The 14,979-nt window shown below is 36.6% G+C and overlaps 1 protein-coding gene across 3 annotated transcripts in view; it reads right to left on the bottom strand.

Moving 5' to 3' along the window:
- The window catches only part of VMP1 (vacuole membrane protein 1), a 119,147-nt gene that overhangs the window by 68,184 nt on the left and 35,984 nt on the right, over nucleotides 1-14,979 (bottom strand). For all 3 annotated transcript variants that reach the window (XM_061142664.1, XM_061142665.1, XM_061142666.1), the window contains exon 6: nucleotides 6,323-6,490. In XM_061142664.1, the coding sequence (XP_060998647.1) occupies nucleotides 6,323-6,490 (168 nt within the window). The remainder of the gene's footprint in view (nucleotides 1-6,322; nucleotides 6,491-14,979) is intronic.

The following is a 14,979-nucleotide window of genomic DNA, read 5'->3' as shown; positions in this document are numbered from 1 at the left end:
ATGCAAAAAGGCGAAACTGTTGTCTGAGGAGGCCTTACAAATAGCTGTGAAAAGGAGAGAAGCGAAAAGCAAAGGAGAAAAGGAAAGATATACCCATTTGAATGCAGAGTTCCAAGAATAGCAAGGAGAGATAAGAAAGCCTTCCTCAGTGATCACTGCAAAAAAACAGAAGAAAACAATAGAATGGTAAAGACTAGAGATCTCCTCAAGAAAATTAGAGATACCAAGGGAACATTTCATGCAAAGATGGGCACAATAAAGGACAGAAATGGTATGGACCAAACAGAAACAGAAGATATTAAGAGGGGGCAAAAATACACAGAAGAACTATGCAAACAAGATCTTCACAACGCAGATAACCACGATGGGGTGATCACTGACCTAGAGCCAGACATCCTGGAATGCGAAGTCAAGTGGGTCTTAGGAAGCACACTATGAACAAAGCTAGTGGCGGTGATGGAATTCCAGTTGAGCTATTTCAAATCGGAAAAGTTGATGCTGTTTAAGTGCTGCACTCAATATGCCAGCAAATTTGGAAAACTCAGCAATGGCCACAGGACTGGAAAAGGTCCGTTTTCATTCCAATCCCTAAGAAAGGCAATGCCAAAGAATGCTCAAACCACTGCACAATTGTGCTCATCTCACACGCTAATAAAGTAATGCTCAAAATTCTCCAGGCCAGGCTTCAGCAATATGTGAACCATGAACTTCCAAATGTTCAACCTAGATTTAGAAAAGGGAGAAGAAACAGAGATCAAATTGCCAACATCCATTGAATCATTGGAAAAGCAAGAGAGTTCCAGAAAAACATCTACTTCTGCTTTATTGACTACGCCAAAGCCTTTGACTGTGTGGATCACAACAAACTGTGGAAAATTCTTAAAGAGACAGGAATACCAGACCACTTGACCTGCCTCCTGAGAAATCTGTATGCAGGTCAAGAAGCAACAGTTAGAACTGGACATGCAACAACAGACGGGTTCCAAATCAGGAAAGGTGTACGTCAAGGCTGTATATTGTCACTCTGCTTATTTAACTTATATGCAGAGTACATCATGAGAAATGCTCGGCTGTATGAAGTGCAAGCTGGAATCAAGATTGCTGGGAGAAATATCAATAACCTCAGATATGCAGATGACACCACACTTATGGCAGAAAGCAAAGAAGAACTAAAGAGCCTCTTGATGAAAGTGAAAGAGGAAAGTGAAAAAGTTTGATTTAAACTCAATACTCAGAAAATGAAGATCATGGCATCTGGTCCTATCACTTCATAGCAAATAGATGGGGAAACAATGGAAACCATGACAGACTTTATTTTTGGGGGGCCCCAACGTCACTGCAGATGATGACTGCAGCCATGAAATTAAAAGATGCTTGTTCCTTGGAAGAAAAGCTATGACCAACCTAGACAGCATAGTAAAAAGCAGAGACATCACTTTGCCAACAAAGGTTCGTCCAGTCAAGGCTGTGGTTTTTCCAGCAGTCATGTATGGATATGAGAGTTGGACTAGAAAGAAAGTTGAGTGCCAAAGAATTGATGCTTCTGAACTGCGCTGTTGGAGAAGACTCTTGAGAGTCCTTTGGACTGCAAGGAGATCCAACCAGTCCATCCTAAAGGAAATCAGTCCTGAATATTCATTGGAAGGACTGATGCTGAAGCTGAAACTCTAATACTTTGGCCACCTGATGCGAAGAACTGACTCAGTAAAAAAGACCCCGATGCTGGGAAAGATTGAAGGTGGGAGGAGAATGGGATGACAGAGGATGAGATGGTTGGATGGCATCATCGACTCAATGGATGTGAGTTTGAGTAAACTCCAGGAGTTGGTCATTAACAGGGAGGCCTGGCGTGCTGCAGTCCATGGGGCTGTAAAGAGTCAGACACAAATGAGCGACTGAACTGAACACTAGTGATACCAACAAATTGTGAAATATCAGAAAGATACAAACTGAAAAACGGTAAGCCACTGATCAGCAACACCAAACAATTCATTTTAATGTGCTCCAAAGACTTATATGAACAGACTGAAAGTGAGGTTGCCACTGATTTTTATAACTGGAAGTACATATTTCATACATACATATTTCAAGGATTTTACTGATTTACTATATTTATAATGAAATGAAAAATATGGATGTGAACACAAATGAGATCAATTTTATGAAAGGATAAAATATAAAAAATATTTCCAGTAGTTTTCTTCATCCAAATGGAAACTGTTATTCATTAAGCATTAACTTCTCATTCCCCACAATGCTGGTAACCTCAAATCTACTTAAAAAAAAAAAAAAAAAAAAAAAAACTACCCCGTCATGGAGCTCATTTTTAAATTAACTAATTATTAATATTTATTTAATTTTTGGCTGCGCTGGATCTTCATTGCTGTGATGGGCCTTTTCTAGTTGTGGCAAGCAGAGGTTACTCTCTGTTGCAGCACATGTGCTTCTCACTGAGGTGGTTTCTCTTATTTAAGAGCACGGATTCTAGGCCTGTGGGCTGCAGCAGTTTTAGCATGTATGCTCAGTTGTTGCAGCACGTTGGCTTAGGTTGCTCCATAGCATGTGGGATCTTCCTAGACCAGGGATCAAACCCACATCCCTTGCATTGGCAGGCAGATTCTTAACCACTGGACCACAAGTGAAGTCCCCCAAAATATATTTTTGTGTCTTTATAACAAATCTGAATTCTCTTGACAGTTGATTTAAGTGGAATCATACAATATCTTTCTATGTCTAGATTATTTTATTTACCATGTTTTCAAGGTTCATCTATATTGTAGCATGTATAAGAACCTCATTCCTTTTCATGGCTGAGTAATATTCTGTGTATATACCACACTTTGTTTATCCATTCATCTATTGAGGGTTCAGTTCAGCTGCTCAATTGTGTCCTACTCTTTGAGACCCCATGAACCACAGCACGCCAGGCCTCCCGGTCCGTCACGAACTCCCAGAGTTTACTCAAACTCACGTCCATTGAGTTGGTGATGCCATCCAACCACCTCATTCTGTCGTCCCCTTCTCTCCCACCTTCAATCTTTCCCAGGATCAGGGTCTTTTCAAATCAGTCTGTTCTTCCCATCAGGTGGCCAAAGTACTGGAGTTTCAGCTTCAGCATCAGTCCTTCCAATGAACACCCAGGACTGATCTCCTTTAGGATGGATTGGTTGGATCTCCTTGCAGTCCAAGGGACTCTCAAGAGTCTTCTCCAACACCACAGTCAAAAGCATCAATTCTTCGGCACTCAGCTTTCTTTACAGTCCAACTCTCACATCCATACATGACTATTGGAAAAACCATAGCCTTGACTAGATGGAGCTTTGTTGACAAAGTAATGTCACTGCTTTTTAATGTGCTGTCTAGGTCGTTTATAACTTTCCTTCCAAGGAGTAAGCATCTTTTAATTTCATGGCTTACCTTTCTGATAATATGAATAATGTTGCTTAAGAGTGAACTACAAGTTTCTATAGTTATATCTGAGTCCTGGTTTTCAGTTCTTTGGGGTATTTACATTAGAGGAGGGCCACAGAGTAATTCTATGTTTACATTTTTGAGAAACCACCAAACTCTTTTTCATAGCAGCTGAATCACTTTACATTCCCACCAGCAACCTAGGAGTGTTCCAATTTCTCCACATCTTCACCAATACTCATTATTCTTTTTAAAAGAATAATAGCCATCCTAATACATGTGAAGAGGTAATCCCTTATTGTTGGATTTGCATTTCCCCAACAACTAATGATGTTGAGAATTTGTGAACTTCTTAGATATTTGTATCTTTTCCTTGGAGAAGTGTTTATTCAAGTCTTTTGCCCATTTTTTAATTGGGTTGTTAGTCTTCTTATTGCTGAGTTGCATAGTTCTTTATACATCCTGAATATTAAATCCTTATCTGATATGTGACTTATAAACATTTTCCTCCCTTTTGTGGGTTCTCTTTTCACTCTCTTGATACTGTACCCTTTAATGTACAAGAGGTTTTAATTTTAGCAAAGTTCAATTTATCTATTTTCTTTCTCTTGTGGCCTCTACTTTCAGTGTCTTATTTAAGAAACCACTGCCCAATCATTATGCAGATTTGTCTCGATATTTCCTTCTAAGTGTCTTAGAGTTTGAACTAAGTTTAGGTCTTTGATGACTTTTGAGTTAATTTTTACATATGGTATAAGGTAAGGATCCAATCTCTCTCTCTGCATGTGGATATTCAGTTTTCCCTGGGCTTCCCTGGTGCCTCAGTGGTAAAGAATCCGCCTGCCAATGTAGGAGACATGGGTTTGATCCCTGGGTCAGGAAGATCCCCTGGAGAAGGAAATGGCAACCCATCCCAGTATTCTTGCTGGGAAATCCCATGGACAGAGGAGCCGCTGTCCATATATATATAACCTCTGTATTCAGTGCAGAGGTTACAAAGAGTTGGACACGAAGTAAGGGACTAAACAACAATAACCATATTCAGTTTTCCTAGCACTTTTTGTTAAAAGGACTGTCCTTATAAATGGTGAAAACAATAGAAACCAATTTAAACATAACTTGATATGTGCTACATTTTTTGTCACAAAAGACAGCTTCAAAGAAGGGAATATGAAGAACAAACAAACACAATTAATCAGCGTTTTCTGACATTCTTGTAGAACTATAAGCAAAGCCTAATGCTGACTGCTGTGAGGGTAATACATTTAATTTAAGGTACAGTCTGAATTTTTTTGAGAAGCTAAAAATTTATTTGGGGAAGTAAGCCACTACACCAGCCAATTTACGTAATTTGAGGCATGCATGGAGCCAGGCCAAATGAGCGCTTCAGATAGTACGCACCATAGGAATTTGGAAGAGGCAGTGCCAGCTGGGATGAAAATTTCTTTGTTGGCATTAGTGTTAATTGAGCCACATAAATCATTTTGAAAGAACAAAAGAAAAACAGAAAACTGAAGTTTATATACATATACCCTCTCTAGCATGTTCCAAGTAACTAGTTATTTTATTAACAGCTTTTCATCAAAGGACTAATGTGATAAAATTTATAAAACATATGCAACTAGTACAATGAATTTGTTTCCAGTATTTTTAAGACAGTAACAGGAAATATGACAATTTTTCCTGTTTTTCATATTCAACAAATTCAATATATGGCATTTCCCTTTTAATTCTTTTAAAGGACAGCGTAATCTCTAACATTTGAATGTGTTTCAAAACTGCCTCTCCTGTGGGCACTGTATTCATCTTCACTTTAATTAAGACATTTAAGAGATGTGTTTCACATTTTCTATTTTGTAAGAAACTGTTAAGGGAAAAAAGTTACAGGGAACATAAAACTTAATAATTCCAAATAATAAATTAAAAAATAATTCAAGTGGCAATAAGAAGTCTTTAGCAACTGAACTATTCCTCAATGACAGACACCTGAATGAATTTAGGCATATAAAAAATGCTTTGTGTGGATATAGATTAAAATACATTTACCATTGATCATGTAGTTCAAAATTTCCCAAAATATATTAACCAAGCCATAAAAAGAATAATTGATACTACCGAAAGTAAAATCATCATATAGTTTGATCTCATCTCAAATACAGTAAAGCTTAGTTTATGAAGAAATGTCTGACCTTTAGTATTACAACAATTCAGAAAATGAAATGAATCTTCTAAAACTAAACACAGAGTATTTAAATCTAAGAGAGAGACATATAATACTTACCAAATTTGGACTGTTATGTAACCATTTGCTACGTTGTTTATCAAATTTTATAAACATCAGTAAAACTTTATAAAGTAATATATTTGCATCATTTATACTCCTTTTCCCTGCTATTGTCTCCTTGGCATCAATACTTGGTGGTACCTATAGTTTCCTGCCTTCCTTCTGCATGTTATTTACAAAGAGAGGCTTTGCTGCTGCTGCTAAGTCACTTCAGTCGTGTCCGACTCTGTGCGACCCCACAGACGGCAGCCCACCAGGCTCCCCTATCCCTGGGATTCTCCAGGCAAGAACACTGGAGTGGGTTGCCATTTCCTTCTCCAGTGCATGAAAGTGAAAAGTGAAAGTGAAGTCATTCAGTTGTGTCTGACTCTTCGCAACCTCATGGACTGCAGCCTACCAGGCCCCTTCGTCCATGGGATTTTCCAGGCAAGAGTACTGGAGTGGGTTACCATTGTCTTCTCCGAAGAGAAGCTCTAGAGATTTCTTTTCCACAGAAGTTAGGTAGTTGGTGACTTTACGAATTAATTATTTACTGAATTGGTATATGTTTGGATTCAATTTCAACAAGGTACAAAGAATCAAGACAGTGAGGTTAATTCTAGGTAAGCATGAAAACGGACATCTTACCCACATGCAGGCCTCAATCCTAACTTTTGAGATGATGCTCCATAAAGAAATGGCTCCTTCAGTGCCCTCTTCATCTGGGCAAATAATCTGATCAGGATAAGGTGGTTCAGGGAAATTAACTGAATTGCACTCATAAGCAGCTAATGTAACTGAAGCTATATGTGGACCCTACAAAAAAAAATATGAGAAAACTTTGATGAGAAATGTTAAAGAAAAAGAAATTATCATGATGTTATTTTAATGTTACCTTAATCACTACACATTAATAGAAAAATGTTAGCTTTTAAAGAACAAGAATTGACCCAAGTATTTCAAGATGCAACTGATAATTTGAAAAAATAATCACTCCCAGAATCTCTTCAAGGTTTACTTTTTAAAAAAACAATTTCAAATTTATGGGGGTATAATTTACATATAGTAAGAGTCATTTTTTTAGATCTGTAGTTCAGGCTAAGTTTTGACAATTATATTTAGTCATATAACCATCACTAATCAGGGTACAGATACACAGCATTTCCATCAAGGCAAAGAGTTCCCTTGTATCCTTTTGTAGTCAACCTCCTTTCCCTAACACGAGTCTCTGGAAACCATTCTCACTTGATTCTTATTTTATTTATCCATACATGTCATTTGTAAGACATGTAAAAAACCTCCTGTGCCCCTACTCTTTTAGGCATACTTTGAGAATACTACTTTTTTCCTTACGTAAAAAAGTTGATGCAGACACAGAAAAATAAACTTATGTTTACCAAAGGGAATAGTGGGGGGTGGTGGTGCGGAAATTAAGAGTTTGAGATTAACATATATACACTACTATATATAAAACATGTAAACAAGGACATGCTGTATAGCCCAGGGAACTATATTCAGTATCTTTCAATCACCTACAATGGAAGAGACTGTGAAAAAGTACATACATACACGTATGTAACTGAATCACTCTGCTGTACACTTGAGACTAACACAGTGTTATAAACTAACTATATTTCAAAAAACAATAGTTGATGAAGTAACTACCTTACTTATCTTTCTCACTGAGATTTAAAACAAAAATAAAAGTGTGCAACCAGTACCAATGAATTTTTCTTTCAAAGTAATTTTTTCTATGGGAGATTTTGTGTTGCTTTGTACCTTTATTTTGAAACATTATAAATTAATAATATTAGATTAAAATGAATTAATATTTAGATGTGTGATAAAGGTTTAAATACAATGGTTCTCAAATGAACATGTGTGCCAATATGAGGTATCTGCATAATAATCAACAAGGGGCTTTGTTAAAAATATAAATTCCTGGGTCCCCTAAGCATAAATTGATTCAATAAGTGGACATGGGAACGTGTATGTTTTAAACAAGTTCCTTTAGGGTTTCAAGTAGGTTCTTATAGTCTATTAAGGGTCAGAAAATAAGCAACCTCAGAAAAATCACTTAACCTACTCTTTAGCAAGGCAAAAGAATTAGATTCATTTGATGGCTTTATCTAGTTTCAAAATTAAAAAACCCTAAATACAATTAAGCTGTCAATAAAATCTATTGCTAATTTCCAAGGTTCTCATACGTGTAAGCTCTAGAAGGTGGACACTCTTAACATGTTGCTCTAACATACATGATGCCAGTATTCACTTTAAAACATACTATTGCCTTCATGTCAATGTATGACAAAACCCACTGCAATGCTGTGAAGTAATTAGCCTCCAACTAATAAAAATAAATGAAAAAACAAAACAAAAAACATACTATTGCCATAAGCATAACTTCTACAGCCAGATGTTCTGACTCAGGTTCTGGCCTCTGCCTCTTACTAAGTCTTGCTTTCCTCATCTATAAAATGGTAATGATAAAACACCTTCAGGACCTACATTCTGGGGATACTGTGAGGTTTCAATTAGTCAATTTATATAAATATACTTGAATTAGTGCTGGGCATATAGTAAGCCCTCAGAAAGTATTACCATTCACTGTTATAAAGAAAAATACTGTATTTGTAGAAAAAATTATATACACACATACGGATGTATATATAGACACACATACAGTAAGTGATCTTTGGATTTAAGAAAGTGTTTTTAAACCATATGGTAAAAGAATTTGTGGTTCAAAGACAAACTGAATAAGATGTAGCAATGAGAATAAAACATTAAAGAACTCCTGTTGCTATCAAAATAAAAGGTGATATTAAGCAAATTTTTTTGTTGCATGTAACATGAAAAAGAAAGATATTCATAAATCTAACCTCCATTTCCCCCTAAATGCAGGGGCACTTCGCGTTCAAATAAAAATCTATAAAAAGAAGGCCTACACTTGGCACTGAATCAATTAACTATAAAGTTTTCCTCTGAGCCAAAAAGAAACCTATGTGAATTTTTAGTCTGTTCCTCTTTTTCTTGAGCTTTAATTCACAGAAAACTATAAACAGTAATAATAAGTATAAAAATAATTATAGAATCTTTTAAAAAGGAATGGTATTTTTTTTGAGAAGCTGTGATTAATCACGAAATCTACAGCTGTTTCTCTGAATATTATTATGTGCATAAAAGATATTTCACAGTTGGAGAAAAAAGAATTATTTTGTGATCCTACACACACACACACACACACACACACACACACACACAAACTAAAGTTTGTAGAATTCAGAGGAACTAATTAGTGAAAAATTTCTTGTTGTACACTTACAGATAAGCATCAGACGCAATTAAAAAAAAAACCTGTTAACTTCCACATTTACATGTGAAAACACGAAAGAGAATTGTGATACTACTTAAGGCAAAACAAAAGAAATTCAAGAGTTTGTTCATGATATCCCTACACAACTGTCCTCTAGAAACGAACTCTAGGAGAACAAAACTTGAACTTAAGACACTAAAATAATGAGATTTCTGGGATACAGAGGAAGGAAAAAACTACATTTCTATTCCAGAAATATAAATAAAATATGCACCCCAACTGATTAAACAGGTCATTCAACAAGATAAAAGACTTATTCACAGTTTTAATTTTAAGTGATTCTAAAAAGGGAAAATTTTCAGCAATCTGGTGAGAATATTTTCCCTAAAGAAAGGACGGTTCACACAATTAAATTGATATATACTTTCCATAACCACACTAATAAGTCATGATTACTCAGCCTCAGTGGCAGATGTGGTGGTTCCCAGACAAAATGAACATGAGTAACTCAGCTTCTGGTCCGTTGCTTATTCTCAAGAGCCTATTGAGCCTGTACCTTGACATTTTAGTTTAAGCTATGTTAAATGACAGCAAGCCTCAACAGTTCTTTTTAACATTACAAGTTAATAGTTCCTAAATATAATGGACTTGACTGAAATAAATATTACATGAAGAATCCAAACACAAAATCAAAAGATGATCATTTTGATTAAGAGAATTTTAACAGTTGCACATATTAAATTACCTTTTAAGTCAATTTTCTAAAACCTACAATTTACTACAATGTTATTAAACATAAAAGAATCATATTTAAGCCATACTAGATGAAGAAATGAGGGATAAAGACAAAAAGCTATAGTATAAGCAGCAAAGGCTAGCTGGAAAGATTCACTGCAAAACATAAAGGTAATACTATGTACCGAGCAGGCAGTTCCAGCTCTCATGTGAGTGGGCAAGTATTGATATGCATGGGCTAGAGATTCTAGCCTGTGGCTGAGGGTTTTCTGCCTTATACCATGAAGTGACTGGAACAGATGTTCACTCCTACATGAAACAACTGGAAACCCTACAAAATACATGGAACAATTCTTTTCAGACACTGTACCACAGGCCGTACGGTGGTACGTTCTGGATTGCTGAGAAAAGGGATACAAATGCAGAAGCCCTGTGATGACTCTGGCTTTCCAGGTGTAGACACACTCTGTGTCTGCAGCAAAATCCACAGTCCAGGGGACTTCCCTGGTGGTCCAGTGGTTAGGACTCTGGGCTTCCAATGCCAGGGTCCTGAGTTCAATCCCTGATCGAGGAACTAAGATGCCACACGATGCAGAGCAACTAAACCTGGGCACTGCAACGACTGAGCCTGTACGCTCTGGAGTTCCCCCAACACAACAAAATGATCCTGTATGCCACAACTAAGACTTGAGGCAGCCAAATAAAAAACACATTTTTAAAAAATTCATAGTCCATGGGACTTCCCTGGAGGTGCAGTGGATAGGAACTGGCCTGCCAATGCAGGGGACACAGGTCCCCTGGTCCAGGAGTATCCCACATGCCACAGAGCAGCTAGGCCTGTATGCCAACTACTGAGACCGAGTGCTGCTTCAGTGGTAACATGGAGCAGCTCTGACCGAGACACTGTGGTCTATGAAGTCTACAACTTTTATTATTTGGACATTTACAGAAATAGTTTGCTGATCCCTGATTTAAAGAAAGGAAAACATAAACACACTGCAGGAAGAAATACAAGTATAAAAATAATAAAATGGAACTTCTAGAGCTGAAAATGTAATATCTGAATAGAAAAATTCACTGGATAGTCAACAGATTAGATACCACAGGACAAATATTAGAGAACTTGAAGACAAGGCAATAGAAAATATGTGAACCAAAGGACACAGAGAGTAAAGGCTATGGAGAAGTGAACCTCAGTAACCTGTGGAATAATACCAAACAGTCTAATATATATGTAACTGGAATTCCAGAAAGAGAGGGGAAAGTGTGTGTGTGCGCACATGTGTGCATGTTGGCAAAGGGGTGGCCAAATATTTTCAAGATCTGCTGAAAAATATCAACTCATCAACTCACAGATTTAAAAAATTCAACAAACCTCAGTCAGGATCCACATAAAATAAAACACAATCAAATTGCTGAAAATCATCATAATCACATCATAATCAAATTCTATAATTCAGCAATATCACCAATATCAAGAAAATCTTAAAAGCAGAGGGGATAAAAATAGCACATTATATAGGCATATCATGCTTCACTGCACTTTGCAGATACTGTAATCTTTACAAATTAAAGGTTTGTGGCAACCTTGTGTTAAGCAAATTTATTGGCTCTATTTTTCCCACAGCATTATTATTTAATTAAGGTATGTATATATCTTTTAGACATGTAATAGAGTAAAATATATAGTAAACATAACTTTTAGATGCACTGAGAAACCAAAAAATTTGTGTCTTGCTTTATCACAATATTTGCTTGTGCTCTGGAACCAAACCTACAATATTTCCAAGGTATGACTGAGTCATCTACAGGGAAATACAGATAGGGCTTCTCATCAGAAACAAACCAAAAACCAATAGAATTACTTCTCTAAAGTGCTGAAAGGGAAAAAGAAATCTGTGAATCTAGAATTACGGGAAAATATATTTCAAAAATAAAGATGAATTAATAACATTTTCAGATAGACAAAAGCCAAAAGAATTTGTTCCAGGAGATCTGCACTACAATAAATGTTAAAGGAAGTTCTCAGAAGAAAAGTAATAGCAGATGTAAACTTTAATGTACACAAAGGAGTGAAAAGCATTGGAAAGAGAGAACACCATTTTTCCTCATTTTAAAATCTCTTAAAAAAATAACTAGTTGTTTAAAGCAAAAACCATGATGTATGTCGGACTTCCCTGGTGGCTGAGCCGTAAAGAATCTGCCTGCCAAGGCAAGAGATGAGGAGACATGAGTTCGATCCCTGGGTGGGGAAGATCCCCTGGAGGAGGAAATGGCAACTCACTCCAGTATTCTTGCCTGGAAAACCCCATGGAGAGAGGAGCCTGGTGGGCTACAGTCCACAGGGTCACACAGAGTCAGACATGACCGCGCACACAAGCACACACATAAGACACATACAGAAGTAAAATATAAGACAGTTCAGTTGCTCAGTCATCTCCAACTCTTTGCAACCCTATGGACTGCAGCATGTACAACACAGCAAATATAAGACGACAACAGTAAAAAGTATGGGAGGGAGAAAAGGGAGTATAATATTATAATGTGGTTATATTATATATCCTAAAAATAATACTCATTTCAAAAGAAGGTAAGAAAAGAATAAAAAACAGGTAGGGACCAGCAGTTTAAAGGTAGACTTAACCATACTGACAACTAGATTAATTGCAAATGTGCCAAATATACAAATGAAAACGCAGAGAGTGTCAGACTGAATTAAAAAGCAAGACCTCAGTATATGCTCTCTACAAAAAGCCCATTTAAAATATCCAGATCCAAAAGTAAAGCAATGCAAAAAGATAAACTGTTTAAAAATAATCATACAAAAGATGGGAGTATTCTACATTTATAAGAGACTAAGCAGATCTCAGGAGAGGGTATATTATTTTACTAGAGATGAATAAGGACATTTCATAATGATAAAAAGGCTAATTCTCAGGAAGACAGAAAATCCTAAATGTGTATGCACCTAATAACAGCATGTCAAAATATATAAAGCAAAAACTAACAGAACTAAAATGAGAAATAAAGACATAGCTACAATTAGAGTTGAAATTTCAACACCCTTCTTTTTAGTTGATCGAATAAACAAACTGAAAACCAGAATGAACACAGAAAACTTGAACAACATGGAACACTATACCCCAAAATAGCCAAATACATATTCTTTTCAAGTATACATGAAAGAGTCACCAAGAGAGATCATACACTGTGGTACAAAGTGAGTCTCAGCACATTTAAAAGAATGTACCATGAGACAAGGTAATACAAGCAGCACTTCTTAAGGAAAAGTAGCAAATGATAGTCCTCAAAAGTTAATTTTTCTATTTAAGGACAGTGTCCTTAAATCTATGTAGTGGTAATCAAAGGAAGTTAAACAGCTATATACAGCACAGGCTGCTATTCCCCAGCAGAGGAAGCTCTATAAATTTCCTAGCTAGCAACCAGGTCACTAGTAACATTCACTAACTGCCTCTGAGAGTTCCTAATTACTGCCAATGGAAGTTCCCTTTAATGATCCGAAGGTCAACTTTTATGATTGGGATGAAAAGTTACACTCTCATCAGAGTGACAGGTTTTTAGGGTTCTTTTTTGGGGTGGGTGGTTACTTCAACATAGTCATTCTAAGTGAAGTCAACTCAACAAGACGGTTCAGTTCTTTGTGACATATTGAACATCTGGTTTTGCTTCAGTTCAAAGCCTCATATATCTTAGTCTCATGAGCTGATTACACTATATTTTCCAAAGTTTTGATAGTGGAATAATTTTGCTCTGTCCAGGATAAAAAGATGTAGTGCTTGGCCAGGCTAGAGGATGTCTGGGTGAGAGTAAGACCATAGTTAGCTTGGGGGTGGGTGGGGGGTTGGGGAGGAGACAGTATTTCTAACAAGAGCAGATACAGGTATTTGCAGGAAAAGTATTTTTAACTTAAAACATTCTTTTAAGATAAATTTTACAAGTTACACTTCTATAATTTACATTCTTTCAGGAATAGTAAATATACTATTAGCTCTATCAAATTAACAGAAATTTAGAATTAAAAAAAATTATCCTAGAGGTAAAATGATCATTCCTGAAATTATAACACACAAAAATATCCTAAGCTGGTAGTGAGGAGTTCAAAGCAGTGCTCTGATAAAGCAGTACCTATATAAGTCCTGAGAGAGCAATCCTGGTGCCACAGACACAAATTAGTAAATGACAAAAACTAGTCTATGTATTGCTGCTTCATTTAAAGAAAAGTGTTTGCTGGATTTTTAACTTTGTTTGGTTCCTTTGGGAGCCCTTTTTTCCAGAGACATTTTTGAAAAAGTGAAAACCTAAAATGATCGTATTAGTTAATTGTAAGCCTAATTTAGCCAAGCTTTTTTATCAACCAAGATGACAAATATGATATCACAATAATAGCGTAGTACGGGGACTTCCCTGGAGGGCCAGTAGTTAAGACTCAGAGATTCCAATGTAGGAGGTCTGGATTTGATCCCTGGTTGAAGAACTAAGTTCCCACATGCTGCGCAGCTGGGGGGCTGTCCCCGCCAAAGAAGAGTGTAGTATGTGTATGTATGAGTTTTTTTAAGGAAGATGAGCAGACAGACAGACATTCTTCCACTCCAGGCAGCTCCCTCAGAACTGATAAAACATTCCTAAAGACTGGAGTTGTTTGTATAACATCTGTAATGTCAATTCATAGCCTAATCCATCATCCATACACAGAAGTCAAGTGTGATCCCAAAGGCAAAATTTCCAATTAGTTTTGTCTGGAAAGTTTGGGGCAAAGGTAATAAAATCAAGAATTCTGTGCTGATTCACTGGGAAAACATTTGTTTGCCACTCTCCTTCACTGAGGAACAAAAGGAGTCAGTGGTTAGTCTGGAATGTGATTCATTAGGAATATCTGGGTGATAAATGAAAAGAGATGACAAATGGTTGTCTGTATGACTTGCAAAACCTTTGTTTTCTTTAAGTCCAACTTTCAGGGGAGTTTAGAAATGCTTTTACAAACAGGAATTCTACTCTTCAAATTCTTTTAATCATTGCTTTTCTCATTGTAGTCAGAGAACAACTTTAGCTAAGGTTACGGTGGACAACAAATAACTCTAGAAGGCTAGAGCATAAAACTGTTGACTCCAAATGGACACTGAGAGGTTTAACTAGTGTTTGTGGGGTTTTTCTCTATGAAGAAGAGTTTATAAATTAAGCCCCTATTCTCTCCCTATAGAAGGTGCTACAGTATGTAAAGAAGCAGTAATTTGGC

The sequence above is a fragment of the Dama dama genome, chromosome 5 (assembly GCF_033118175.1).
Source record: "Dama dama isolate Ldn47 chromosome 5, ASM3311817v1, whole genome shotgun sequence".
Lineage (NCBI taxonomy): Eukaryota > Metazoa > Chordata > Mammalia > Artiodactyla > Cervidae > Dama > Dama dama.
This window is presented reverse-complemented; position numbering and strand designations above follow the sequence as displayed.